This window comes from Podarcis erhardii (genome assembly GCF_964252035.2).
Source record: "Podarcis erhardii genome assembly, chromosome: 2".
Classification (NCBI taxonomy): Eukaryota; Metazoa; Chordata; class Lepidosauria; order Squamata; family Lacertidae; genus Podarcis; species Podarcis erhardii.
The window spans coordinates 114,639,346-114,666,025 of record NC_138498.1 but is presented as its reverse complement, the minus strand read 5'-3'; the positions used below and the strand labels follow the sequence as shown (position 1 = coordinate 114,666,025).

At 46.7% G+C, this 26,680-nt stretch overlaps 1 protein-coding gene across 1 annotated transcript in view; it reads left to right on the top strand.

The window, feature by feature from the left end:
- Positions 1-26,680, top strand: part of PPT2 (palmitoyl-protein thioesterase 2) — a 56,718-nt gene that overhangs the window by 6,967 nt on the left and 23,071 nt on the right. Inside the window, exons 2-3 of the mRNA XM_081854069.1 lie at positions 20,057-20,229; positions 24,673-24,826. Coding sequence (XP_081710195.1) covers positions 20,068-20,229; positions 24,673-24,826 — 316 coding nt within the window. The 5' untranslated portion in view covers positions 20,057-20,067. The remainder of the gene's footprint in view (positions 1-20,056; positions 20,230-24,672; positions 24,827-26,680) is intronic.

Sequence of the window (26,680 nt, the reverse complement as noted above, 5' to 3'; positions counted from 1 at the left end):
TGCTGTGCCACCGACGCTAGGAAATGAGAGTGTGTGCAAAGCACAAGAAGCACAACCCCTGTTTTGATTCTGTGCTCAGTTTGAGGTGCTTCTTTAGACTTTTAGTGATTCGGGAACTGGGGGTGCAGAGGACTGCATCCCACCCACAAGAAGCTGCTTGTAGGCTGCGGTTGTCATACGCCCCGTCCCCACCTCACCCCGTCTGAGATGTGTAGAATCATAAAACTGTAGTGTTGGAAGGGACCCCATGGGTCATCTAGTCCAACCCCCTGCAATGCAGGAATCTCAGCTCAGGCATCCATAGCAGATGACCATCCCACCTGTGCTCAAAGACCTCCAAGGAAGGAGAGTCCAGAACCTCCCAAGGTTGAACCTCAGCTCAGAAAGTTCTTTCTGATGTTTAGCCAGAATCGCCTTTGTTGTACAGTGGTGCCTCGCAAGACGAAAATAATCCCTTCCGCGAGTCTCTTCGTCTAGCGGTTTTTTTCGTCTTGGGAAGCATCCCTATTAGCGGGTTAGCGCTATTAGCGGCTAAGCGGCTATTAGCGGCTTAGAAAAGGGGGGGAGGGGAAAAACTCGCAAGACTCGCAAGACGTTTTCGTCTTGCGAAGCAAGCCCATAGGGAAATTTGTCTTGCGAAGCGCCTCGAAAAACGGAAAACCCTTTCATCTAGCGGGTTTTTCATCTTGCGAGGCATTCGTCTTGCGGGGCACCACTGTACAGTGGACGCTCGGGTTGCAAACGTGATCCGTGTCTGCGCATTCGCGGGTTGCAACTCGGCGCTTATGCACAAAGCGCGACTTAGCGCTTCTGCGCATGTGCGACTGCCGAAACCCGGAAGTAACCCATTCCGGTACTTCTGAGTTTCGGCGGTCCGTAACCCGAAAAAATGCAACCTGAAGCGCCTGTAACCCAAGGTATAACTGTATCTGGAATCTTTTGTTTTGGATCTAACCCTCCAGAGCAGGAGAAAACAAGCTTGCTCCCTCTTCCATGTGACAGCCCTTGTGACAGCCCTTGAAATATTTGAAGAGGGATATCCTATCTCCTCTCAGGCTAAACATCTCCCAGGGTAAACATACCCAACTCCTATGACCGTTCCCCATAAGGCTCGCTTTCCAGACCTTTGATCATCTTTGTTGCCCTTCTCTGCACACCTTCCAGCTTCTCAGTCTCCTTCTTAACAGTGCTGTTTTGCTAGAAAAGGAGCTGCCAGAACTCACCATCAACGCCTCCCTCCTTCTCTTATAATGTCAGTGGTGAAGTGCTGGAACTGAGTTCCGGCTGCAAAAAAGCCCTGCTTCTTTTATTGTGACACCTAGAACTGGACACAGTACAGTGGACGCTCTGGTTACGAACATGATCCGTACAGGAGGCATGTTCATAACCCGCAGTGTTCAAAACCCGCAGCGCCGCGTCTGCGCACACGCAGGTTGTGATTTGGTGTTTCTGTGCATGCGCGAGCGCCGAAACCTGGAAGTAACTTGTTCCGGTACTTATGAGTTTGGCATGGTGCACAACCCGAAAACGCCCAACCTGTAACCCGAGGTATGACTGTATTCTAGCTGCTCAGCCAGGGCACGTCTTCCTGCAGCCAATCAGAAGCTGCAGAAGCCTCATCGGACGTTTGGCTTCCAAAAGAACATTCGAAAACCGAACAGTCTCTTCTAGGTTTTGATTGTTTGGGAGCCTAAATGTTCGAGAACTAGGCTGTTCGAAAACCAAGGTACAATTATAGACAAGTATAGGGCTATTCTACTAAAGATTTAGGGCCTTAGCAAAAAAATCTATCTTGCATATAAATATTTATCGTAGTCTTTCTGGGTCATTATTAAAAGAAATATGCTTTTGGGAAGATGCATGTTTTTCCTAGTGTAGTGCTGGTCTTTTTTTTTTTTTTTGTACTGTTTGCTGGGCTCTTTCTTCTGGGGTTTTGAATTGTTCATATATTTTTAATATTGTTAGCATTTTAATGATATTATTCTGGGGGATGGGATGGAACGGAAGGTGCAGGATAAAAATAATCTCATAAATTAGTAATGGCAGTTTTGAGATTAGAACATTTTAGTAATAGCATATTATATTGGAGTAGCATTTTTAAAAAGCAGCAACGCATCCTGCTTTTATGCGCAAAAGGCTCCCTGGTTGGCTTACAAATACCCTGCTCCGGAGGGCAGGACTCGAACCAATGGCTTCGAGTTACAAGAAAGGAAATTGTGACTAAACATCAGGAAGAACTTTCTGACATTAAAATCTGTTCAACAGAGGGAGAGCTTGGAAGGTTGTGGACTTTCCTTCCTTGGAGGTTTTCAAGCAGAGGTCGGATGTCCATCTGTCATGGATGCTTTAGTTGAAATTCTTGCATTGCAAGGCGTTGGACTAGATACCCTTGGTGTTCCTTGCAACACTGATTCTATGATTCTACGAACAGAACACACTTTCTGGCTTAGAATATAAAACAGTAGTTTTCCCCTCGGCCCAGTATACCTGAAGTAGCATGTCCGCCCCCATCGTTCTGCCCGGACACTGAGGTCCAGCTCCAAGGGCCTTCTGGCAGTTCCTTCACTGTGAGAATTGAACCTACAGGGAAGCAGGCAAAGGGCCTTCTCGGTGGTGGCGCCCGCCCTGTGGAACGCCTTCCCATCAGATGTCAAGGAAATAAAGAACTATCTGACTATTAGAAGATATCTGAAGGCAGCCCTGTTTAGGGAAGCTTTTAATGTTTGATGTTTTACCGCTTTTTTATCATTGTTAATAATATTCTGCTGGGGGCTGCCCAGGATGGCTGGGGAAACCCAGACAGATGGGTGGGGTATGTATGTACAGTGGTACCTCAGGTTAAGAACTTAATTCATTCTGGAGGTCTGTTCTTAACCTAAAATCGTTCTTATCCTGAGGTACCACTTTAGCTAATGGGGCCTCCCGCTGCCGCACAATTTCTGTTCTCATCCTGTGGTAAAGTTCTTAACCCGAGGTACTATTTCTGGTTTAACAGAGTCTGTAACCTGAAGCATATGTAAGGTACCGAGGTACCACTGTATGCATGCATGCATGTATGTATGTATAAATAAACATTATTATTATTATTGCTGCTGGTCTTGGTAGATCACTTAGAGAGCAATCTTAAAACCATTTACCTGGGAATAAGCCTGGCTTCCTTTTCTGTAACCTTCTCCAGCTTGGAGGGCCACATCCCATCGTGTGCAACCTTCAGGGGGCCACATAGACATGGTGGGTGATGCCAAAAACGCTCTACTCTCCATTCAAACAAGTAAAGAGAGATTATCAACGTTCAAAGATGCATTCCTTCCAGGTATAGTCAGTAGAGGAAGAAGCCAGTGGGAGATGCAGGCTGTACAAAGTCTCAAGGGCCAGATAGGCAGGCCTGGGGGGCCGCATTAGACACCCACCCACACCCTGGCTTTGAGGTTCCCCATGCCTTGTGCTCTGTAATCCTTTGCCTGGTGCCCTTTCTCCTTCTGCAGTTACGGAAGAAGTTTACCTGGTCACTGTGTGACTTTTTATAAGTCTCTGTTATGATCTGTTTAACTGCCGGGAGTTCTTCTGCGTTCTGTCTTCTGCGTTCTTCTCAGGCTTTTGTTCCTGTGGTTGGGGATTGTGCAGTAACTTTAATTGGAGGGTGAGTCACCGAGGTTGGCAACATGGCCAGATGCCAGCAAGAAAGCAATTATAAGGGAGCAGAGAGGAAGCTCTCTCTGTCTGTCCCAGAGGACTGGCTGCTGAGGCCACAATGGCAAAGGGGTGGTAGAATAGAATCATGCCTACTCTGTTGAATTGGAAGGGACCCCTGGGGCCATCTATTCCAGCCCCTGGCTATGCGGGAATCTCGGCTAAAGCATCCATGACAGGTTAAAAACTCAGGTTTAAAAGCTAATCGCCAAGGGACACCTTAGGTTACGGTCGCCACAACAGAATGTCTAGGCGCCTTTCTCTCCCCCGCCCCCCAAATGAAATTTATTATTGATATTTATTTGCTTGGAATCAAGCCCCCGCCACCTCCAGAGGGGCTTTCTTACCCTTGAGAAAGTGCGCCACCGATTGCAGCTCACGCCGCAGCGCGGAGGCAAAGTTTGCTGCCCCATGAGCCAGCTGATCCCCGCAGGGCAGCGCAGGAGCACAAGGCCACGGGTGCAGAGTCGTGCCTGACATTGGTGTGTGTGTGTGTGTGTGTGTGTGTGTGTGTGTGTGACATTAGGCATGCAGCACACATGATGTCACGAGCATTGCATGTTCCATGCATGATGAAGGAGAGGCCGACCAGGTCTGTGCAGCGTCTCTCAACACTGCCTGGCCTGGCATGATATCCAGGAGAAGCCCTGCAGAAGAAGAAGAGTTTGGATTTGATATCCCGCTTTATCACTACCCTAAGGAGTCCCAAAGCGGCTCACATTCTCCTTTCCCTTCCTCCCCCACAACAAACACTCTGTGAGGTGAGTGGGGCTGAGAGACTTCAGAGAAGTGTGACTGGCCCAAGGTCACCCAGCAGCTGCATGTGGAGGAGCGGGGAAGCGAACCCGGTTCCCCAGATTACGAGACTACCGCTCTTAACCACTACACCACACTGGCAGCTGGGGACAACATCCCACCAGGCCTCATCAGTTCCCTCAGGATGTGGGGAGGTGGGGCTGAGCCTCAGCCCCATGGCACAAGACGCATGCCTTTTGAGTGCAGCGTCACTAGCCAGATGGAGATGTTAGTTGCTCAACGTGGCATCCAGAGATCTAGCTGAAGGAGCGTCTTCACCCCCATCGTTCTGCCCGGACACTGAGGTCCAGCGGCGAGGGCCTTCTGGCAGTTCCCTCACTGCAAGAAGCCAAGTTACAGGGAACCAGGCAGAGGGCCTTCTCAGTAGTGGCACCCGCCCTGTGGAACGCCCTCCCACCAGATGTCAAGGAAATAAACAACTGTCTGGCTTTTAGAAGATATCTGAAAGCAGCCCTGTTTAAGGAAGTTTTTAATGTTTGATGTTTTATTGTGTTTTTTTAATATTCTGTTGGGAGCCGCCCAGGGTGACTGGGCAAACCCCGTACTAAGAATCATTTTACAGAATTACGATTCCAATCGACGCCCTCGACAGTGGTGGATGCTTGGTACAGCAAAGTACGGTACAGTGGACGCTTGGGTTGCGAACATGATCCATACAGGAAGCATGTTCATAGCCCACAGCGTTCGCAACCCCGTCTGCACATGCACGGGTCGCGATTCGGCACTTCTGCACATACGCAAAACATGATTTAGCGCTTCTGCACATTCATGAGCTCCGAAACTCGGAAGTAACCCATTCCAGTACTTCAGGGCTCAGTGCTGTGCACAACCCGAAAACACTGAAGCATCTGTAACCCGAGGTATAACTGTACAAGGAGAGACTTTGTCTGTGTGGGCAACCTTGGGTAGAGGACCTGAACCACTATTTATTGCAATGCCTACAGTGGTACCTCGGGATAAGAACTTGATTCGTTCTGGAGGTCCCTTCTTAACCTGAAACTATTCTTAACCTGAAGCACCACTTTAGCTTATGGGGCCTCCCACAGCCGCTGCGCCACTGCTGCGCGATTTCTGTTCTCCTCCTGAAGCAAAGTTCTTAACCCGAGGTAATATTTCTGGGTTAGCAGAAATAATATTTCTGGGTTACAGAGTCTGTAACCTGAAGTGTCTGTAACCCGAGGTACCACTGTATAGAACCAAGAGACCGATTCATAAAACCCCTGCTTACGAATGTAACACACCCGAACAGAGTGGAAAGGGTGAAATGGCTGCTGAGTGATACTTCGTAACTAAGAAAGTAGCACTATATGCGTTGGCAGCTAAGAAGATCAGGAGAAAAGAAGTAGATAAAATAGCGGTCAATTGCAAAGGTGATTCGGACATTTAAGCTGGCACATTCTACCTGAGACTGGGCATACCCAGCCAGATGGGCGGGGTATAAATAATAAATTGTTATTGTTGTTATTTACACATGGTTGCAACATGACCCTTGGGGATTTTGAATACAGTGGTACCTCCGGTTAAGTATTTAATTTGTTCTGGAGGTCCGTTCTTAACCTGAAACTGTTCTTAACCTGAAGCACAACTTTAGCTAATGGGGCCTCACGCTGCTGCCGCCACGTGATTTCTGTTCTCATCCTGAAGCAAAGTTCTTAACCGGAGGTACTATTTCTGGGTTAGCGGAGTCTGTAATCTGAACCGTATGTAACCTGAGATACCACTGTACTGCCTCCGAGGAAGGAGAGTCCACCAACTTCCAAGGGAGTCCATTCCTATATCGAGTAGCACAGTTTTTTCTGTAAAAGTCCGTCAGGGGTAGCGAATCCACACAACTCCCACCAGACCTAGCTGGGTCAGGGCTGATGGGAGTTGTAGTTCCACAGCATCTGGAGTTTCCCACCCCTGTTTTTACGATGCTGAGAGAAGACTGAAGTTTTTACGAGGGCAGTCAAGATATTGCACATGATGATAATAATAAATTTTTATTTACACCCCGCCCTTCCCGGTTCAGAAAACCGGGCTCAGGGTGGCTAATAACAAATTTAGAACACTTAATTGATGCAACAAAAAACAGCATAAAGTACAGTATAAAACGTGAATAACAATAAACGGGAGCTCACTCCGTCGCGGGGATTCGAACCGCCGGCCTTCTGATCGGAAAGCCCTAGGCTCTGTGGTTTAACCTACAGCACTACCCGCGTCCCACGTTTGTCCTACACCCTGCCTTTTAGCACTTTTCCTTACAAGTTGAGTGCTAAAAACAGTTTTTCTTCCTGACAGGCCCATGCAGAGGCGGGTGACAGCCTCTTTCCCCTGAGCCTCTGATGGCTGAGCTGGTTGGGCTGTTGTTGTTGCTGTTATTGTTGTTGTTGTTTTAGTTTATACAGTGGTGCCCTGCAAGACGAATGCCTCGCAAGACGAAAAACTCGCTAGACGAAAGGGTTTTCCGTTTTTCGAGGTGCTTCGCAAGACGAATTTCCCTATGGGCTTGCTTCGCAAGACGAAAACGTCTTGCGGGTTTGCTTCCTTTTTCTTAAAGCCGTTAATACCCAGGGAATCCGTGCTCCGCAAGACGAAAAAATCGCAAGACGAAGCAACTCGCGGAACAAATTAATTTCGTCTTGCGAGGCACCACTGTAACTGTATTCTTTCAAGACTCCTGCCCCAGGCCTCAGACAAGTTCTGCACAGGCCTGACTTCATACATTTATACAATCCTTTTTTTAGGATTGCCTTTTGGCCCCTCTCCTGCTGAGTCGGCTCACAGGCACACCTTTAAAAACAGCGCTCTTTTCAAAATAATAAATGGGAACGCAGAGAGCCAAAAACGTAGAGTCAACTAGTGGGTGCTAGTTCTTTATTTGCAGGGTCTGTTTCCAAGTGGGGACCATTTAGAGATGAGCACCCTTCAACTGCAGCCTGAGGTCTCCAGCCCAGTGTGACTAAATTTATTAATTCATATCACACCCTTTCTCTCTCTTTTTTTTCAAAAAATAATAATTTATACTTTTCAAGTTTATGCATTCCATAAATTTTACACTAATTTTGACATTTCAAAACTTGACTTCCTTCCCCCTCTTTCTGCAGTTCCTTAAATTTATTTTTAATATCTTCCGCATATCCAAATTGACCTAATTTGCTCATTTATTCATCTTCTTTAAATATTTTGTTGTTGTTGTTTAGTCGTTTAGTCGTGTCCGACTCTTCGTGACCCCCTGGACCAGAGCACGCCAGGCACTTTTGTCCTCCACTGCCTTCCGCAGTTTGATCAAACTCATGCTGGAAGCTTCAAGAACACCATCCAACCATCTCATCCTCTGTCATCCCCTTCTCCTTGTGCCCTCCATCTTTCCCAACATCAGGGTCTTTTCCAGGGAGTCTTCTCTTCTCATGAGGTGGCCAAAGTATTGGAGCCTCAGCTTCACAATCTGTCCTTCCAGTGAGCACTCAGGGCTGATTTCCTTCAGAATGGAGAGGTTTGATCTTCTTGCAGTCCATGGGACTCTCAAGAGTCTCCTCCAGCACCAGAATTCAAAAGCATCGATTCTTCGGCGATCAGCCTTCTTTATGGTCCAGCTCTCACTTCCATACATCACTACAGTGGTGCCTCGCAAGACGAAAAGAATCCGTTCCGCGAGTCTCTTCGTCTAGCGGTTTTCTCGTCTTGCGAAGCAAGCCCTTTGACGGCTTAGCGGATTAGCGCTATTAGCGGTTTAGCGGCTTTTAGCGGCTTAGCGGATAAGCGGATAAGCGGCTTAGCGGCTTAGAAAAAGGGGGGGGGAGGAAAAAACCCCCGCAGGAACTCGCAAGACATTTTCGTCTTGCGAAGCAAGCCCATAGGAAATTCGTTTTGCGAAGCACCTCCAAAACGGAAAACTCTTTCGTCTAGCGAGTTTTCCGTCTTGCGAGGCATTCGTCTTGTGGGGCACCACTGTACTGGGAAAACCATAGCTTTAACTATACGGACCTTTGTCGGCAAGGTGATGTCTCTACTTTTTAAGATGCTGTCTAGGTTTGTCATTGCTTTTCACCCAAGAAGCAGGCGTCTTTTAATTTCGTGACTGCTGTCACCATCTGCAGTGATCATGGAGCCCAAGAAAGTAAAATCTCTTACTGCCTCCATTTCTTCCCCTTCTATTTGCCAGGAGGTGATGGGACCAGTGGCCATGATCTTCATTTTTTTGATGTTGAGCTTCAGACCATATTTTGCGCTCTCCTCTTTCACCCTCAATAAAAGGTTCTTTAATTTCTCCTCACTTTCTGCCATCAAGGTTGTGTCATCTGCATATCTGAGGTTGTTGATATTTCTTCCGGCAGTCTTAATTCTGGCTTCGGATTCATCCAGCCCAGCCTTTCGCATGATGAATTCTGCATATAAGTTAAATAAGCAGGGAGACAATATACAGCCTTGTCGTACTCCTTTCCCAATTTTGAACCAATCAGTTGTTCCATATCCAGTTCTAACTGTAGCTTCTTGTCCCATATAGAGATTTCTCAGGAGACAGATGAGGTGATCAGGCACTCCCATTTCTTTAAGAACTTGCCATAGTTTGCTGTGGTCGACACAGTCAAAGGCTTTTGCATAGTCAATGAAGCAGAAGTAGATGTCTTTCTGGAACTCTCTAGCTTTCTCCATAATCCAGCGCATGTTTGCAATTTGGTCTCTGGTTCCTCTGCCTCTTCTAAATCCAGCTTGCACTTCTGGGAGTTCTCGGTCCACATACTGCTTGAGCCTTCCTTGTAGAATTTTAAGCATAACCTTGCTAGCTTGTGAGATGAGTGCAATTGTGCGGTAGCTGGAGCATTCTTTGGCACTGCCCTTCTTTGGGATTGGGATGTAGACTGATCTTCTCCAATCCTCTGGCCACTGCTGAGTTTTCCAAACTTGCTGGCACCTTAACAGCATCATCTTTTAAAATTTTAAATAGTTCAGCTGGAAGACCATCACTTCCACTGGCCTTGTTATTTGAAGTGCTTTCTAAGGCCCATTTGACTTCACTCTCCAGGATGTCTGGCTCAAGGTCAGCAACCACACTACCTGGGGTGTACGAGACATCCATATCTTTCTGGAATAATTCCTCTGTGTATTCTTGCCACCTCTTCTTGATGTCTTCTGCTTCTGTTAGGTCCTTACTACTTTTGTCCTTTATTATGGTTATCTTTGTACGAAATGTTCCTTTCATATCTCCAATTTTCTTGAACAGATCTCTGGTTCTTCCCATTCTATTGCTTTCCTCTATTTCTTTGCATTGCTCATTTAAGAAGGCCTTCTTGTCTCTCCTTGCTATTCTTTGGAAATCTGCATTCAATTTCCTGTATCTTTCACTATCTCCCTTGCATTTTGCTTGCCTTCTCTCCCCCGCTATTTGTAAGGCCTCGTTGGACAGCCACTTTGCTTTCTTGCATTTCTTTTTCATTGGGATGGTTTTAGTTGCTGCCTCCTGTATAATGTTGCGAGCCTCCACCCATAGTTCTTCAGGCACTCTGTCCAGCAAATCTAAATCCTTAAACCTGTTCCTCACTTCCACTGTGTATTCATAAGGGATTTTGTTTAGATTGTATCTTACCGGCCCAGTGGTTTTTCCTACTTTCTTCAGTTTAAGCTTGAATTTTGTTATAAGAAGCTGATGATCAGTTTCTATACCATATAGGTAGTTCTGTCCCTATAATTCCCAAAAGAAAACCTTCTGTTTTTTTGTGTGTTTTTTTTGTTTTTTTTTTTTTTTTACAAAGGTTATTTAAAACACCCTTTTCAGTTCATTACATATCACCCCCTCTTTCTTTTTTCCCTTTCTCCTTCTGTGATGGAACTCCTATTTGGGGACTTCCCTGGCCCACGTAGGACCAGTCTGGAGAGTTAGCCTTGGTGAAGACTTGACGTTTTTCTCCCAAAGAAAGTTTTTGATTTGAGTTTCTACTGAAAGGAGGCTGCATTTTAATGTTGTATCTTGTTTTTTAAGTTGTATTTCAAACAATTGTTTTATATCCGGTGTTAGCCGCCCTCAGCCTGGTCTTGGCTGGGGAGGGCGGGGTATAAATAAAATGTATTATTATTATTATTATTATTATTATTATTATTATTTCCCAGTAGGCTTTAACCTACCACATATGATAAAAAGAACCTTCTTTCTCTTTACATTTCCAACACCGTATCACACCTTTTATCCAAGGCACTCAATGTGGCGTATGCAATTCCTCCCATTGCGAAAACCCTGTGAGGTAAACTGAGAGAGGCAGTGACTTGCCCAAGGTCACCCAGAGAACTTCGTGGCCAAGCGGGGATTTGAACTCAGGACTCTCCTGTATCCTACTCTAGCCACTGCCCTTCCTGTGCTCCTCAGTGCAGTGAACAAACACCCCAGGGGCAAAACACCTGAGGCAGCTTCTATCTCCACCTCCTTGTGTTGCTAATGGCTGAAAGGAGGAGGCTGGACCAGGAGGCGTCCTCATAATCCCCAGAAACTGGGAAGGTGGCCAGAAGGACCGGCCACTGGGGCGAGGCCTCTCTGAGCAAGCAGTTCCCGATTCAGGAGTGTGTCACCCACACAGCCTTCGGCCAGGTAAGGGCTCAGGGATAACTAAAGCCCAGGATCTGGGGCGTCTTCCTCCTTGGAAGTAAGGCAACCCACTCCTTGAAACCCCAGTGGAGCACCTGCATCTCTGAAGCTACCTGCTGCCTTTCCTGAGAGATGCTCAGCTGCTTCCTCTGGCTGCTTGCCAGGCCTCTGGCGGCTAATAGGGGAGGTGCTGGAAATCCAGGTTTGCAGGCAAAACAGGGGCAGATGTGGACTTTCAGATGTTGTCGGACTACAACTCCCATTGCCCCGATGGTTGGCGGACTTGCTTGGGGTGGAGGACCAGAGACCCCTCTGCTTTTGGCTGAGAAACTGCAGCCTTTGTTGCGGAAGCTTCCTCTCCTCAGGTGAAGTGCCAAATGTTTTGCGCCATGACTCAGTGGTGAGGGATTCTGCACATGCTTGGGTGAATTATTATTTATGGCCTCTGCCCAGTATACCTGAAGGAGCATCTCCACCCCCATTGTTCAGCCCGGCTACTGAGGTCCAGCTCCGAGGGCCTCCTGGCACTGCGAAAAGTGAGGTTACAGGCAGAGGGCCTTCTTGGTAGTGGCACCCGCCCTGTGGAACGCCCCCCCCACCAGATGTCAAGGAAATAAACAACTGTCTGATTTTTAGAAGATAATCTGAAGGCAGCCCTGTTTAGGGAAGTTTTTAATGTTAGATATTTTGTGGTGTTTTTAATATTCTGTTGGGAGCCGCCCAAAGTGGCTGGGGAAACCCAGCCAGATGGGCGGGGTATAGATAATAAATTATATTATATTATATTATATTATATTATATTATATTATATTATATTATATTATATTATATTATATTATATTATATTAATTTATTTATTATCTTCAAAACAGGTGCCAGTTCTGAGTGCCGGGCTCCAGCTTTCAAGTCTTGCACATATCTAGCAGTTGTGCTTGTTTGTCTGACTGATTATCTTTAATTATTATTATATCAATATCCCTTCCTTTCCTCCAAGCAGCTCAAGGTGGCGTAATTGGTTCTCCTCATGCCTCGATTAATTTCCAAAACAACTCTGTGAGGTAGGGTGGACTGAGAGGCAGTGAGCTTGATGGCCGAGTCGGAATTTGAACCCCAGTCTGCCAGGTCCTAGTGTGGTGCACTCTAACCACTGCACCACACTATCTCCAGGACAGCAAACAGCTCTCTCTCTTGGCGCCCCTTTTATTCTTGAGACAACCTTACACATGGCACGGCTTAGTCTCTAAGAAGCTGGTGGGCTCAGGGACTATCCAGTGAGCGTCATGTCTGAATGGGGAGTTGAGTCCATCTTTCTCTGTTTGGGTACCTCAATGTGGCTAGGAGCTCCTCAGAATGGAGGGAGTCTGAAATCAAATTTCCCACTTGGCTGTCAAACTGGATAACCCCAAGCCAATATAACTCTCCCCTCCCCCCTCTTTCTGCTTAACCTACCTCGCAGGATTGTTGTAAGGATAAAACGGGATGGGTGGGAGACTAGTTACGAGGCAGAGTATTAATAGAACAAATAATTGTACCCACCTTATTGTGCTTTTTTCTGTTGGTGTAAGCCAGGGATCGGCAGACTAAGGCCCGGGGACCAGATGCGGCCCAATCACCTTCTCAATTTGGCCTGCGGATAGTCTGGGAATCAGCGTGTTTTTACATGAGTAGAATGTGTCCTTTTCTTTAAAATGCATCTCTGGGTTATTTGTGGGGTATAGGAATTCGACCTTTTTTTTCTTCCCCAAAATATAGTCCGGCCCACCACATGGTCTGAGGGACGGTGGACTGGCCCCCTGCTGAAAAAGGTTGCTGACCCCTGGTGTAAGCACTCCTTTTCTGTTTTTTTCTGGGAAAAAGCAAGTCTATGCAATGGTTTCTAAAGAGGTATGAGTGTAAATTTGTAATTCGGGGTGGGGGGGGGTGGGGGGTGGAGGGCAGGGTTGTAGGCCATTGCAACTGACTGCAATGCCCCCCCTTGTGAGCGCTGGGTGGTGGTGATTATAATAAAAGGCCTTTGTTTTCAGTTCTTTGTAACCTAGTTTTGCAAATCGCCTAGTATTGTCAAGGCTCAGTATTTTGGGCTTTGAGAAATAATCTGCAATGCAAATGTGTTCAGCCTCTGGAAGCCTGGCCTCTTTTTCACCTATTTACTTACACACACACACACACACACACACACACACACACGCCTGTGAGTCTGCTACTGCTGCATTCCCCCTGGTGAAGGGTTCTGTGAAATGCAGAAGTTTGTGTGTGCCAATGGCAAAGTACGCTGGCCCAGTTAGAAGGCACCGGCCTCTGAATCTCAGATGTCTTCAGCAGGTGCCCAAAAGACAAGAGAGACAGTGTTTGCAACAGAAGTGGTAACTGCAGGTGATTTTCATCTGGGAGTGCTGTTTATGTCCCAAGCTGTTTAGCCAAAACCAGCACCTTGAGCTTCACCTGCTCACTGCTTGTCAGCCTGTGCAATTCTCTCAACAGTGGGATAGCATTGCTGGCAATCTCCCTCCTCAACAGTGTTAGGTAAAGGTAAAGGGACCCCTGACCATTAGGTCCAGTCATGGCCGACTCTGGGCTTGCAGCACTCATCTCGCTTTATTGGCCGAGGGAGCCATCATACAGCTTCCGGGTCATGTGGCCAGCATGACTAAGCCGCTTCTGGCGAACCAGAGCAGCGCACGGAAACGCCGTTTACCTTCCCGCCGGAGCGGTACCTATTTATCTACTTGCACTTTGACGTGCTTTCAAACTGCTAGGTTGGCAGTAGCAGGGACCGAGCAACGGGAGCTCACCCCGTCATGGGGATTCGAACCGCTGACCTTCTGATTGGCAAGTCCTAGGCTCTGTAGTTTAACCCACAGCGCCACCCCGCGTCCCAACACTCAGCTATATAAACTAATCACTAAATGGCACCTTTAACCTACGTTACGGTTGCCGCAGCAGAAAGTCTAGGCGTCATTTTTTTTTTTTCCAATGAATTTTTATTCTTATTCTTATTCCTATTCTTAATAACTCCATTTCTACAAAGCTTTATATTTTAAGGGGGGGGGGGAATCTCCCAAGCAGTTTTCAACACGTTAAAACATCAAAGAAAACAATCCAGGAAAAAGAAAACAAATGCAAGCTTCAATGAAAATGTTTCAGATCCTTCTCTAAGTGACATTTTGCTTTCCCCATACGTCTTGAGTGACTTAATTTATAGAGCTGCCCCGTAGCAGGAGGACTCTAGGAAGACAGCGTGGTGTAGTGGTTAGAGAGTCAAGCTAGGACCTGGGAGATCAGGGTTCAAATCTCTACTCTGTCAGGAAGCTCACTGGGTGACCTTGGAGTCAGTGACAGTCTCTAAGCCCACCTCAAAGGGTCCTTGTGGGGATTAACTGAAGGTTAATCCTTGGAGGAAAAGATGTGATATAAATGCAATAAATAAACTCTTCTGTTTACCTGTTCAAGAAAGCTGGAGGGGCTAGCCAGATGGAAATGCCTTTTGCCAAACTGTCACCCAGAAATCTTCATCATACACCTGGCGAATACCCCAGTGAGCAGTGGTTAGAGTGCCATTACAGTGGTACCTTGGTTCTCAAATGCCTTGGTACTCAAACAGCTTGGAACCCAAACACTGCAAACCCAGAAGTAAGTGTTCCGGTTTGCGAACTTTTTTTGGAAGCCGAATGTGCTCCACTTTGAGTGTTACGCTTCCGTTTTGAGTGTTACGCTGAGGTCTGTCTGTTTTTGCTATTTATTTTGCGTTTTTGTTTTTGTGGCTCTTGTTTTTGTTTTTGTGACTGTGTGGAACCCAGTTCAGCTCCTGACTGATTGATTGTGTGACTGCAGTACATTGCTTATTGCTTTCATTTTATGGACCAATGGTCTCGTTAGATAGTAAAATCCATGTTAAATTGCTGTTTTAGGGGTTGTTTTTAAAAGTCTGGAATGGATTGATCCGTTTTGCATTACTTTCTATGGGAAAGCGTGCCTTGGTTTTGGAACGCTTTGGTTTTGGAACGGACTTCCAGAACGGATTAAGTTTGAGAACCAAGGTACCACTGTATAGGGTTGCCATACGTCCAGAATACCCAAAATACTGTAGTCGGAAGCAGTGTCCGGGCAAAAATATCCAGGAAATCTGGATGTATAGCAAGCCCTGTCTATTCAAAAGAGCTAAAAAAAAATGCATTTTTTTGGGGGGGGGGGGAATATGAAATATGGCAACCTTAATCTAGGGCTACACCCAGAGTTGCCCCTCTATGGCTGAGGGGACCCAAAGTACAAATCCTCACTGGGTGACTTTCAACCATTTGCACACTCGGCTTACTCTATCCTGTAGGGTTGTTGTGAAGACAAAAGGTGGAAGAGAAAGAACTACGCGTACTACCCAGAACTGCTTGGAGAAAGAAGCAGGATATTAAGCCAGGCTGAATCTTGAGTCTGTTTGGTTTAAAGATCTGAATCTCGCTCACCTGATGGAATGCGTTTTTCTTGTTATGCTTATAAAATATTGCCTGCTTAGCCACCCTTTTCATATGGAAGGATTTCTCTGAGAATCGGTTCTCTGGCTCTGTCCTCCCATCACAATCTGTGATAGTTTCCTTTTTAGTGTGGATCACACCGTATGTTACTTACGGAGCGGTGGATTTCTGTGCCAAATTTTAAACCGTGGGAAGAGCTAGTTAGTTATTCAGATGACAAGAGAGGAAGAGGGCACAACAGATTAAAACAGCAATTTTAAATTCATACGCATGTGTATGTAATGGGCGTGCGAGACTGTCGTGCCGTCCTCATTGGTGTGAAAATATACAACTGCTTGACTGTCTGAACCTACTGTAGGTCCATAACAAATTTGCATCTCTGTGACGAAACTGCTGGCTGATTGTGCAAACTTTGACCTTATTTGCCTTCCAGGTGGGAGGGGCACCGACATTAGAGAAATGTATATGCAAATGGAATGCATCTTAGGATCTCTGCTTGCATTCCTGCAGTTGCCTGTTTTGTGAGGGAAGAGGACAACAATTAGCTTTTTAAAATTATAATTATGGGGCAAATTGCAGACTACTCCTGGGCCTCAGACACGTGGGAATTCCAGGGTTGAAAGATTCCACAGTGAAAGCAGAGCTGATTGATCTGGCTTCCAGAAAGATGCTTCATTGTACAGGACCCTTTTTTTTGCGGTGCTGATTGGTAAAAATGCCAGTGTAGGGTTCAGGATGAAGGGCCTTTTCAGTGGTGGCACTGCATACCCAATGAGACACACCTGGCCACCTCTCTCCAATCTTTTAGATGACAGGCAAAAACACCTCTCTTCTGCCCAGCTTTTCATAGAATAATAGAATTGTAGAGTTGGAATTGTAGAGTTGTTTATCAGCTCCATCTGGTACGCAGGCTGAGACCCTTCCTGCCCACTGACTCTCTTGCCAGAGTGGTGCATGCTCTAGTTATCTCTCGCTTGGATTACTGCAATGCGCTCTACGTGGGGCTACCTTTGAAGGTGACCCGGAAACTACAACTAATCCAGAATGCGGCAGCTAGATTGGTGACTGGGAGTGGCCGCCGAGACCACATAACACCGGTTCTGAGAGATCTGCATTGGCTCCCAGTACATTTCCGAGCACAATTCAAAGTGTTGGTGCCGACCTCTAAAGCCCTAAACAGCCTCGGTCCTGTATACCTGAAGGAGCGTCTCCACCCCCATCGTTCAGCTCGGATACTGAGGTCCAGCTCTGAGGGCCTTCTGGCGGTTCCCTCACTGCGAGAAGCCAAGTTACAGAGAACCAGGCAGAGGGCCTTCTCGGTAGTGGCACCCGCCCTGTGGAACGCCCTCCCATCAGATGTCAAAGAGAAAAACAATTACCAGACTTTTAGAAGACATCTGAAGGCAGCCATGGTTAGGGAAGCTTTTAATGTTTAATAGGTTATTGTATTTTAATATTCTGTTGGAAGCCGCCCAGAGTGGCTGGGGAAACCCAGCCAGATGGGTGGGGTATAAATAATAAATTATTATTATTATTATTATTATTATTATTATTATTATTATTATTATTAGGTCCCAATGGTCATCTAGTCCAACCCCCTGAAATGCGAGAATCTCAACTCAAGCATCTCTGACAGGTGGCCATCCAACCTCGTGTTTAAAAAACCTCCAAGGAAGGAGAGTCCCATGAAGGAGAATTTTGGGAGGGGGTAGAATGGTTTGGAAAAAAATCAGTTTCCTTCTGTTGGCGTGTTGTTTTAAGTATGCTGTCCCCTGAGATGAAATAGCTTTTATGAACTTCTCGTTTGTTTGATTTCGGTACACCTCCCAGCGACATAAGGGGAAGGGCAGCTTACAAATACTAATATAAGATAATTAGGTGATGTGTTAATGAGGATATGCTTCGTGTCGTTTTTGTTCAATAAGAGCAATAATACCTTGTGAAACTGGGAAGGGCTGGCGCTTTAATTTGTCTGCCGAAAGTCCCGGGTTCAGTTCCTGGCATCAGCACCAGGAAGGGCTGGGAATGTCCTCTGCCAGGAGCCCTGGAGAGCTGCTGCCAGTCAGTGTAGGCTGCTCTGATTCACGCTGAAGTGCTAAACCTGTGTCTGGGCAGTACCATTTCAGTTTGCACGGACAGGGGAAATATCTCATGACTGCAGTTAATGACTACAAAACATGAAGTCCCTGCACACAGAGTTCTAGCATGCCAGGAAGAGGGCAGGCCAGAACCCTTCCCTCTGGCACCTAGATTTCATTGTAAACATAATTGTTTCTGTACATAGGAGCATTCACTCCCTCGATTCCCTCGCCAGCAGGCTTCAGGGGTACAGCCCAAGCACAGATTTGCTATTAAATTAAGTTTCACCCAAGGTGAAGGTAAAGAGGTAAAAGGACCCCTGATCATTAGGTCCAGTTGTGACTGACTCTGGGGTTGCAGTGCTCATCTCGCTTTATTGGCCGAGGGAGCGTGCGTACAGCTTCCAGGTCATGTGGCCAGCATGACTAAGCCGCTTCTGGACAACCAGAGCAGCGCACGGAAACGCCGTTTGCCTTCCCACCGGAGCCGTACCTATTTATCTACTTGCACTTTGACGTGCTTTCGAACTGCTAGGTGGGCAGGAGCAGGGACCGAGCAACAGGAGCTCACCCCATCGCGGGGATTTGAACCGCTGACCTTCTGATCGGCAAGTCCTAGGCTCTGTGGTTTAGAGCACAGTGCCACCCGTGTCCCTCTCACTCAAGGTAGACCTACTTAAATGAATGGACCTAACTTAGTCATGTTTGTTGATTTCAGTGTGTGTGCTTTGGGTAAAACGCAGTTTTAATACCTTCCCTGGAAATGCTTATTCCATTAAAGTAAATGATCCTGGAACGTTTTTACAATAGAAATACTTAAAATGCAATCACATGAAAGCAGTGATGAAATAACATCTCTGTCCATCAAGCCACTGGGTGGTTTTCAGTAAACTGCTGTCTCTTTCAACTCCTTGTTGTTGTTGATAATAGTAATACCCCAGCCATCTGGCTGGATTGCAGAATGGAGATAATATTGCCTATTTTACAATATGATGACATGCGAATAATTGAAAGCACTTTACAAACAAGATCTCTGGCAATAATAATAACTTTAGGGTGATATTTACCAGGGTTCACAAGGCCGTGTGTGGCAAATGGGAGGTGACAGGTTGCAGAACTTTTAAAGGCATTGGCAGGATTTCTGGGTCATGACCCAGCAGAGAGAGGTGTGTGGGTTGAACAGGTCGTAGACTCATAGAATATACAGGCTGTGTTCATATGCCGTGCTGAACCACAGTTTAGTGCTTTAGGCTGTGTTAGTACGTAATGCTAAGCCACAGTTTACTACTATGCAGCTGAGCCTCTATCAGTCGTGAGCAAAGAAGCATCAGGCTTGTGTGCTGCCATCTCCGGCTCCCATATGGCTTGTGCTAAGATTATATTGGATTTCGCTGAATCTCGCCTTAGCTTTACGGGCAAACCAGGTTTACTATACCACTAGTCAGTTTGAACAACCTGGCTTCATAAACCCTGGTTTGAAGTTGGGCTTGTTAAGCAACCGATTGCAGTTTGTTGCAAACCAGTACAGTGGTACCTCAGGTTACATACGCTTCAGGTTGCATACGCTTCAGGTTACAGACTCCGCTAACCCAGAAATAGTGCTTCAGGTTAAGAACTTTGCTTCAGGATAAGAACAGAAATCGTGCTCCAGCTGCGCAGTGGCAGCAGGATGCCCCATTAGCTAAAGTGGTGCTTCAGGTTAAGAACAGTTTCAGGTTAAGAACAGACCTCCGAAACGAATTAAGTACTTAACCCAAGGTACCACTGTATTCCTGGTTCTTAATAATAATAATAATAATAATTTTTTATTTATACCCCGCCCTCCCCAGCCAGAACCGGGCTCAGGGCAACTAACACCAATAAAATTACAATAAAACATAATAGGAAAGGGAAAAAAGAAATTAAAAAGTTAATTAAAATATGGGTTAAAATACAATTTAAAATACAGCCTCTTTTTAGTAGTAGCCCATAAATCAGAACCATAAGGGGAGGGAAACATAAGGGTCAAACTGGGTCCAAACCAAAGGCCAGACAGAACAGCTCTGTCTTGCAGGCCCTGCGGAAAGATGTCAAGTCCCGCAGGGCCCTGGTCTCTTGTGACAGAGCGTTCCACTGAGTCGGGGCCAGTACTGAAAAGGCCCTGGCCCTAGTTGAGACCAAACTAACCATCTTGCGGCTCGGGACCTCCAAAGTGTTGCCATTTGTGGACCTTAAGGTCCTCCGCGGGGCATCCCAGGACGAAGGTTGGATTCTGTGAAAATCATCTTGGCAGAAATCCTCCTCTTGGCTGCAAAGGGAGGAGGAGAACGTGAGGGGTCCTGGAGGTCAGTCTGGGTTCCACAACGGAGGATCAAGTAAGGAGACAAGGAAGGTTAGGCAGAAGAAGGAGAAATTGCACAGGGAGGTCCCATTAACCCTAACCCTCATCTCTCTCTTTCTCTCTTGTCTAGCTGGTGGGATCATGCGGCAGCACCAAGGCTATATTGGGCTACTTGCTCCATTATGTATCTTGTTCCTTTTCCTCCTGTTCACACTCACTGCCTCTTACAAACCCATCATCGTGGTCCATGGCCTGTTTGACAGCCCTTCCGACTTCCGGCAGCTGTTGGTGTTCATCAATGAGGTGAGGCTGAGGACCAGAATTCCTGGCATGAATGTGGGAAGTGGGAATAGAATAGTTCATGTATCTTAAAAGGTAAAGGTACCCCTGAACATTAGGTCCAGTCGTGGACGACGCTGGGGTTGCAGCACTCATCTGGGAACCGCCATTTGTCCGCAGACAGCTTCCGGGTCATGTGGCCAGCATGACTAAGCCGCTTCTGGTGAACCAGAGCAGCTCACGGAAATGCTGGACACCCATATCACTAAAACTAATGGGCCTGTCACGAAGCTGGATGCTTTCTTTGATCTTTGATTTCTCAAAAGGGCTCTCAGTTTGGGATTTGGCAAACGAATCCTCAGTTGTTTAAGCGAAGCGTACCTGCAGGATGCATCAAACCTCTCTTGTGACTCTGATGCATACCATATATGCCACTCATCTGCTGCAGGGCAGACAAACAAAGGGTTTTTATTTTATTTATTTTTTGCTCTTACTAGCGGAAGACCTGTGTAATTTCACAAGAAAGGAACAGGAGCTTCCAGTCCCTGGTGCCACCCTTCTTCCTTGCTCAGTCCCAGATCTTTATTTTATTTACTTATCTTGTTTAGGCTTTTATCGTAGAATCATAGGGAGGCAAGGGGCCTGAGGGTCATCCAGTCCAACCCCGGCTACAATGCAGGAATCATTGCTAAAACATCCATGACCAGTATCCATGCAACTTCTGCTGAAAAACCTCCAAAGAAGCAGATTCTCTTGGGGGAATCTGCTCCACTGTTGAATGTCTCTTACCACCAGAAGTTCTTCCTGATGTTGAATCGGAATCTCCTTTCTTTTCACTTGAAGCCATTGGTTTGGGTCCCACCCTCCAGAGCAGGAGAAAACAAGCTTGCTCCATCTTCCATGCGGCAGCCCTTAAGATATTTGAAGATGGCTCTCCTATCTCTGCTCTGTCTCCTCTTTCCCAGGCTAAACATACCCAGCTCCTTCGACCGTTCCTCAGAAGGCATGGTTTCCATGCCCTTGATTGTCTTGGTCACCCTTCTCTGCGCGCCTCCCGGCATGTCAATATCCTCCTGAAACTGTAGGGCCCAGAACTAGACACAGTACTCTTGGGGGAGTACTATCCTTTGCCCCAAGGATCTTTGGGGTGGAGATTTTACTTTATTGGGCTCCATGATCAATGCAGATGGTGACAGCAGTCACAAAATTAAAAGACGCCTTCTTGGGGAAAAAGCAATGACAAACCTAGACAGCATCTGAAAAAGCATAGACATCACCTTGCCGACAAAGGTCCGTATAGTTAAAGCTATGGTTTTCCCAGTAGTGATGTATGGAAGTGAGAGATGGACCATAAAGAAGGCTGATCGCTGAAGAATTGATGCTTTTGAATTATGGTGCTGGAGGAGACTCTTGAGAGTCCCATGGACTGCAAGAAGATCAAACCTATCCATTCTGAAGGAAATCAGCCCTGAGTGCTCACTGGAAGGACAGATTGTGAAGCTGAGGCTCCAATACTTTGGCCAGCTCATGAGAAGAGAAGACTCCCTGGAAAAGACCCTGATGTTGGGAAAGATGGAGGGCACAAGGAGAAGGGGACGACCGAGGACGAGAGGGTTGGACAGTGTTATTGAAACTACCAGCATGAGTCTGACCAAACTGTGGGAGGCAGTGGAAGACAGGAGTGCCTGGCATGCTCTGGTCCAGGGGGTCACGAAGAGTCGGACACGACTAAATGACTAAACAACAACAAATGTGATTCCATGCCTCAGAACAACAACCCTATGAGGTATTCCATGCTGAGAGAGAGAGAACGACTAGCTCAGGGTCACACCGTTACGTTTTAAGGCAAAACAGGAGGAGGAGGAGTTTGGATTTGATATCCCGCTTTATCACTACCCTAAGGAGTCTCAAAGCTGTTAACAATCTCCTTTCCCTTCCTCCCCCACAGCAAACACTCTGTAAGGTTAGTGGGGCTGAGAGACTTCAGAGAAGTGTGACTAGCCCAAGGTCACCCAGCAGCTGCATGTGGAGGAGCGGGGAAGCAAACCCGGTTCACCAGATTACGAGACTACCACTCTTAACCACTACACCACACTGGGTCCTCCCCTATCGTAGCCTGACATGCGCACCTGGGTTAGGGAACATTTAGCCCTCCAGATGTTGCCGTACAATAACATCTGGAGGGAAAGATTCCCCACCCTTGAGATAGCGGCTACACCCAACTGGCTTTATGTTTCGCCCTCTTCCCTGATTTCACCCCACCTCTCTTTTTCTCAGTGTTAATACGGGAGGGATAATTGTGTAAACATCTCTCCTAATAAGAGGCAGGGATGGGTTGTTATTTACTTCTCCTGGCCCTGTGTGACTCAGAGCCATCACAGGTGGAGCCGTTGCAAAGATCCCTGTATGGCAGGCTGATGTCTGCACTGGGATTCACTGGTTAGGCTGGAATGGTAAGTTACCTGGGTAGTGAAAGAGGAAGCATGGAGTTCTGGCAACTCCTGAGTGCTTGCTTGTCTCAAATTCGTTTGCAGAAATAGAACCACAAGGCTAGGGCAGTTCTTAACTGGCCCCTGGTCACCAGTCAGATAAAGCATTTGCAAGACTCTCTCACTCTGTATGTGGCATTACACCGTGCAAATGCAGAACGGGATGCAGTTTCCCGAATGTTTGCTTGTTTTTTTTAATGCAGTGGCATAGCTTAGAGGCAGTTTCCTCGGATTGTTAGGTAAAGGGACCCCTGACCATTAGGTTCAGTTGTGGCCGACTGGGGTTGCGGCGCTCATCTCGCTTTATTGGCCGGGTCATGTGGCCAGCTTCCAGGTCATGTGGTCAGCATGACTGAGCTGCTTCTGGCGAACCAGAGCAGCGAACGGAAACGCTGTTTACCTTCCTGCCGGAGCGGTACCTATTTATCTACTTGCACTTTGACATGCTTTCAAACTGCTAGGTGGGCAGGAGTAGGGACCGAGCAACGGAAGCTCACCCCGTCGCGGGGATTCGAACCGCCGATCTTCTGATCAGCAAGCCCTAGGCTCTGTGGTTTTACCCACAGCGCCACCCGCGTCCCTTGCAAAATTGTTAGGGGTGCAAAATTTCAACACCCAGTGCTGCCTCAATACAGCTGCACGCTTCCGTCGCTGGGCTCCGTTGAAACCAGCATCCACATGCGAACCAGGAAGCGACTTCTCCAGACAATGGAACGACTCTTTCATTTCTTATCTCTGCAGCTGTGATCTCCTGAGTTACGTGGATACTATTACATGCATGCATGCTACGTCCATTTCCCTCCCACCCCCTACGTGCAGCCCCGGGCACTGGCAACCCATGCTACACCACCGTTTTAATGCACAAGTTTCTAGTCCTTAAGAATGCATTGATAACTTTGGACTTTGCAGCGGCTGTTGCACAATGCCACATGTGGGCACTGCCTTGTGGAGTCTTGGGGCACAGCTAGGCAGTAATGGCAGCAGGACTCTGCTTTGCGGCTGCCAATTCCCTATAAAATGTGAGGGTTCTGCCAGCGATATAAGGCACGATTAAACTAGGCAAGAGGATTGGGCATCATAGCACGGGCAGACAAACTCACGCTGCCTGTGCTTTTTTCTACCTAATCCTACTCTTAATTTATTTGTTCATTTCCGTTCCTGAATTGTTTCCTATTCCCAGAGTTCCCTGGGAGAGGGGATAGATTGCTGAACTGCTCTGGGAACTATAGTTCTGTTTGGGGGGGAAAGGAGTCTACTAACGAGAGCTGGACCATAAAGAAGGCTGATCGCCAAAGAATTGATGCTTTTGAATTATGGTGCTGGAGGAGACTCTTGAGAGTCCCATGGACTGCAAGAAGATCAAACCTATCCATTCTGAAGGAAATCAGCCCTGAGTGCTCACTGGAAGGACAGATCCTGAAGCTGAGGCTCCAATACTTTGGCCACCTCATGAGAAGAGAAGACTCCCTGGAAAAGACCCTGATGCTGGGAAAGATGGAGGGCACAAGGAGAAGGGGACGACAGAGGACGAGATGGTTGGACAGTGTTTTCGAAGCTACCAGCATGAGTTTGACCAAACTGCGGGAGGCAGTGGAAGACAGGAGTGCCTGGCGTGCTCTGGTCCACGGGGCCACGAAGAGTCAGACACAAGTAAACAACAACAACAACAACTTTCTGCTCCCGAAACAAACGACAGCTCCCAGAATTCTTTGCAGCCGGGGGGCGGGGGGAGCCATGACTTAGCAGAACAGTAGTCCCTATGCATGTGTGGAGATAGCCTTGGCATGATGTGAGCCGCGAGTGCTAGCCATGAAAAGCAGTGTTGCAAAACCTGAAGTTAATATTTACTTTTTAAGAAACGTATTTTTGGTGGGGCAGCAGCAGCCCACCTGAAGCCTTGGGTGCTGCAAGGGAGGTTGAGCTTTCAGCCCTTTTTGAATCTCTTCTCCCTCTCTCTGTTCCCACTACTTCCTTGCAGACCCACCCGGGTACCAACGTCACAGTCATTGATTTGTTTGACCACACGGAGAGCCTGAAGCCTCTATGGATGCAAGTGGAAGGTTTCCGGCAAGCCATTTACCCCATCATGCAGAATGCTGTTGATGGAGTCCATCTCATCTGCTACTCGCAAGGTATGTGTGAGCCGAGGGCTTCAGAAGCTCTTTCTGGGTCTAGCCAGTGGCCCATTGTCTGGTCACAGGAACACAGGGACCTGCCTTATACAGAATTGGACCATTGCTCTGTCCAGATGCTGGTGTTACACCCATTGACCTGGGTTTTAAAGAGGATTTTTTTCTCAGTGTTATGCAGAGATTATCATTTTCTGATTACTCTGGGAAACACCATGTTTTTTTCCGTATATAACACGCCCCCCCCCCCCCCCCGTGTATAATAATAATAAGTAATAATTTTTTTTTTTTATACCCTGCCCTTCCCGGCTTAAAAACCGGGCTCAGGGCGGCTAACAGCAAATATAAAACATTGATTAAAATGCGACTTAAAAGCAGCATAAAACCTATGTATGCAAGCATTCGATGGACGTTGGAGAGAGACTGAGTTGAGAAACAAGACCAAGGGTACATATTGATATAGGAATGTATTAGATAAAATGTAAAGAAATATACAATAATAAGAGTACATTCTTTTTTGAAAAAAAAAAAGGAATATACAACTGGATAGACAGGAAGTCCAAAGTGTTGGTATATATATGATTTCGGAGTAAGTTTGGAATAGCTTTTTATTTTTGGTATTTTTTTTCCTTTTCCTTTTTTCTTTATGTATGTAAAGTATACATACAGGATGGAAATTACAGTATAATAAGTTTTGTGATGCAATATGACAATGTCCGACGATGTAACGTAAGAACTTTAATAAATAAATAATAAAAAACCAGCATAAAATACAACCTAAAATGCAGCATCAATATCAATAAAATTCCAAAAATTCAGGGATCATTTCAGGGAGGGGGGGAACAAAACACCCCAGTCAGTAGACATCAAATGATCACCAGGGCTAACTGGCCACGTTGGTCCTAATAGGGCCAGCAAAGAGACCAGGGAAGAATTTAAATGTGGGGTACCAGGAAGGGTTTCTTCATAGACTCTTTTTTGGGACTCCAAATTGAGAAAGTGTGGGGGGAGATCACCCAGGGTTGTTGAGCTTTTGGGGGGATTGCACACAGTTTCTGAACTTTTTGAGGGGTTTGCCGAAAGTCCCTCACCCGCCGGACCGCCACAGCCAATCACACGCACATCAATGAAGCCACCAATCGTCTGCACTCCCGCCTAAAGCAAGCGCCAATCGCCCACAGTAATTGCCACAGCAGCCAATAGCCAGCGGACCTTGCCGCACCCACCAATCACCCACAAAAACGCCACTGACAATCTCCAGCTCGCGGCAGCCACCAATCGCCTGTCCCACCTCTCCACTATCCGTGTATAAGACAACCCCAAATTTTGAGCATAATTTTAAAATACAGTGGTACCTCAGGTTACAGACGCTTCAGGTTGCAGACGCTTCAGGTTACAGACTCCGCTAACTCAGAAATATTACCTCGGGTTAAGAACTTTGCTTCAGGATGAGGACAGAAATTGCACGGCAGCAGCGGGAGGCCCCATTAGCTAAAGTGGTACCTCAGGTTAAGAATGGACCTTGGGAACAAATTAAGTTCTTAACCCAAGGTACCACTGTAAAACAACTTCGTCTTATACACGGAAAAATACAGTGGTACCTTGGGTTAAGTACTTAATTCGTTCCGGAGGTCCGTTCTTAACCTGAAACTGTTCTTAACCTCAAGCACCACTTTAGCTAATGGGGCCTGTCACTGCTGGCATGCCGCCAGAGCACAATTTCTGTTCTCATCCTGAAGCAAAGTTCTTAACCTGAGGTAATATTTCTGGGTTAGTGGAGTCTGTAACCTGAAGCGTATGTAACCTGAAGCGTATGTAACCCGAGGTACCACTGTACAGTACATTGTATTTTAAGGC